Here is a 2,500-nt window from a genome sequence, read left to right on the forward strand (position 1 = left end):
CCTGCAGCAGCCAAGACCCCGGAGCTCGGCTCTTTGCTAGCGAGCAGAAATGGGCTCTACTTCCGCATACCAACAACACCCCAGCGCAGCTAATCAATTAATATAAAAGACACGGACCGGCCGTTGCCAAAAAAACTGCGATTCCGACCTCTCATAACCATCAATGTGAGTGATGACTTCCTCTCTCTGTTTGATGTAGAGTTACTGGCCTTGTCTACAACCTCATATTTCAGTCAGCTGCGTACAACACCAGAGAGAGGCTTGACTACTGACGACACGCGCTGTGACATGCCGGTGATTTAACGCGCAAGCTCCGCCCCTTCGCCTTGGAAAAGGTACATATATCGGACGGGATGGACCGGAGGGGGAGAATCGTTGACCGCACCGAGTCAGGACCATACATCGAGCATCATGGATCGGGTTAGAGTCATCAATTACTTCCTGGGACTCCTGGCCTTGGTTCTACTGCAGGGTGCGACGGATGCGGAAGGACGGAGCCTACTCAACACAGGTAGGACACGTTCAGGTCAAGTGTGGTGGGGGGGGGGGGGGTGACGCCACCCAACGAACGTCTTCCCTCTTCGCCGCCGCAGGTAACCATGTTTTTAGTCCTAAAGACGACGCGGACGTCCAAGGCAAAATCCTCTCGTTGCTCCTGCACAAAAGCTTAGTCCCGGTGGAAAAGAACGACCCTCCAGGTGAGACCACGCGGGTGGAGCCCGCCGCCGCTTTCTCAATGCCTGACTCTTTCTTCTGCTGACAGGTCTTGGACTGGTGGAGAAACTAGCGGAGCTGGAAGAGGTGAGTCTGGCTTTTTTTTTTTTTTTTTACCTGTCGCTCCTGGCACCTTCCCAAGTCTTAAACGTCTCTTCTTCAAGTTGGAGGCGCTGAGGGAAGACCTGGAACTGGAGAAGGAACTGGCCGTCAACTTGGTGGACAAACCGGCGACGAGGAAGAGAGGAGAACGTAGGTCCAACTTACCGTGGCTCGTATTTTTTACGCCAACACTGCACAGGCTCGGTTCGACATGTCTGAAAATAGTCTGCACATATCAGTAATTACTAATTGATGGATTGATTGATTGAGAAGTTTATTGACATCTTAAAGAATGGAATCCATGTAATGCTTTAAAAAGGCACATGGATCGCACAAAAAAAGCCAAAAGGCTCGTTTCCTTTGAGCGCCATTAGGTATTCATCACATTTCATACATTCAATAATAAAATATATTTAACCTGTAACATGTATGTAAAAAAATACGTTCAAAAAATGGATAAATGATGTACATATACACAGTATACATGTCAGGTGATTTGAAAAACAATATATACAAAAAATGGGGGGGTTGTGTATATATATTTTGACTTGGGGGCTGCATTGGGCTAAAACATTTGTCATGTAAAGTAACATATATATACATATACTTATGTATATATATATATACATATATATACACATATATATATATACATATATATACACACACACATACGTATACATACACATATATATACATACACACATATATACATACATATATATATATTTATATATATATACTGTATATATACATATATATATACACATTATGTATATATGTATATATATATATATGTATACATATATACATACACATATATACACACATATATATATACATACATATATACATACATATACATACCTGCCAACTTTTGAAATCAGAAAAACCTAGTAGCCAGGGTCCAAGGGCCGCAGGCCCCGGTAGGTCCAGGACAAAGTCCTGGTGGAGGGTTCAGGGCTTCGCCCCCCCCCCCGACGCAAAATGATTATTAGCATTCAGACAGGTTAAAATGTTGCTAAAACCATCACTTTTCTATCAGTCACAGTGACTTTTCAAAACAAAAATATTACAGCATCATATGGGTTGATTGACATGTTTATTCTGTAAGCTAACTTCAATAGTTTGAAATTATTTGGACAGTTAATGCCAGTTATCCTGTCAACCTTTCACAAGACTTCAATTTGTTAATTGAAAGTATAAACAGTATAAACACTTTTTACAGTAAACAAATGGTAAAACAGTACTAAACATCCATCCATCCATCCATTTTCTACCGCTTATTCCCTTTTTTTGGGGTCGCGGGGGGCGCTGGAGCCTATCTCAGCTACAATCGGGCGGAAGGCGGGTTACACCCTGGACAAGTCGCCATCTCATCGCAGAGTAGAGTACTAAACAATTCCATAAAAAAAAAAATTGGTGTCATTATTAACTTTCTGTCCAAGCTTGTATAATCTACTGCCTTGTTCAATTGTCAAAAATATTCTGTGCCTAAAATTCACATTTCTATCACAATTATCATACTGTAAACATGGTAAGCTAACTTCATTAAAATTAATAGTCCTGTCAATAGCATGGAATTACAATTCAAATGTAGTTTTTTTGTAAGCCTTTCAAAAGAATTCAAAATATGAAAAATGAATGAAAATTAATTTAAGCCATCAGACACTTGAAAAGTGGC

General features: G+C 41.0%; 1 protein-coding gene across 1 annotated transcript in view; it reads left to right on the forward strand.

Moving 5' to 3' along the window:
• The first annotated feature begins 235 nt into the window (after window positions 1-235).
• The window catches only part of uts2d (urotensin 2 domain containing), a 5,997-nt gene continuing 3,732 nt past the window's right edge, over window positions 236-2,500 (forward strand). The window contains exons 1-4 of the mRNA XM_061976168.2: window positions 236-511; window positions 594-698; window positions 764-801; window positions 879-966. Coding sequence (XP_061832152.1) covers window positions 412-511; window positions 594-698; window positions 764-801; window positions 879-966 — 331 coding nt within the window. The 5' untranslated portion in view covers window positions 236-411. The remainder of the gene's footprint in view (window positions 512-593; window positions 699-763; window positions 802-878; window positions 967-2,500) is intronic.

The sequence above is a fragment of the Nerophis lumbriciformis genome, linkage group LG14 (genome assembly GCF_033978685.3).
Source record: "Nerophis lumbriciformis linkage group LG14, RoL_Nlum_v2.1, whole genome shotgun sequence".
Taxonomy (NCBI): domain Eukaryota; kingdom Metazoa; phylum Chordata; class Actinopteri; order Syngnathiformes; family Syngnathidae; genus Nerophis; species Nerophis lumbriciformis.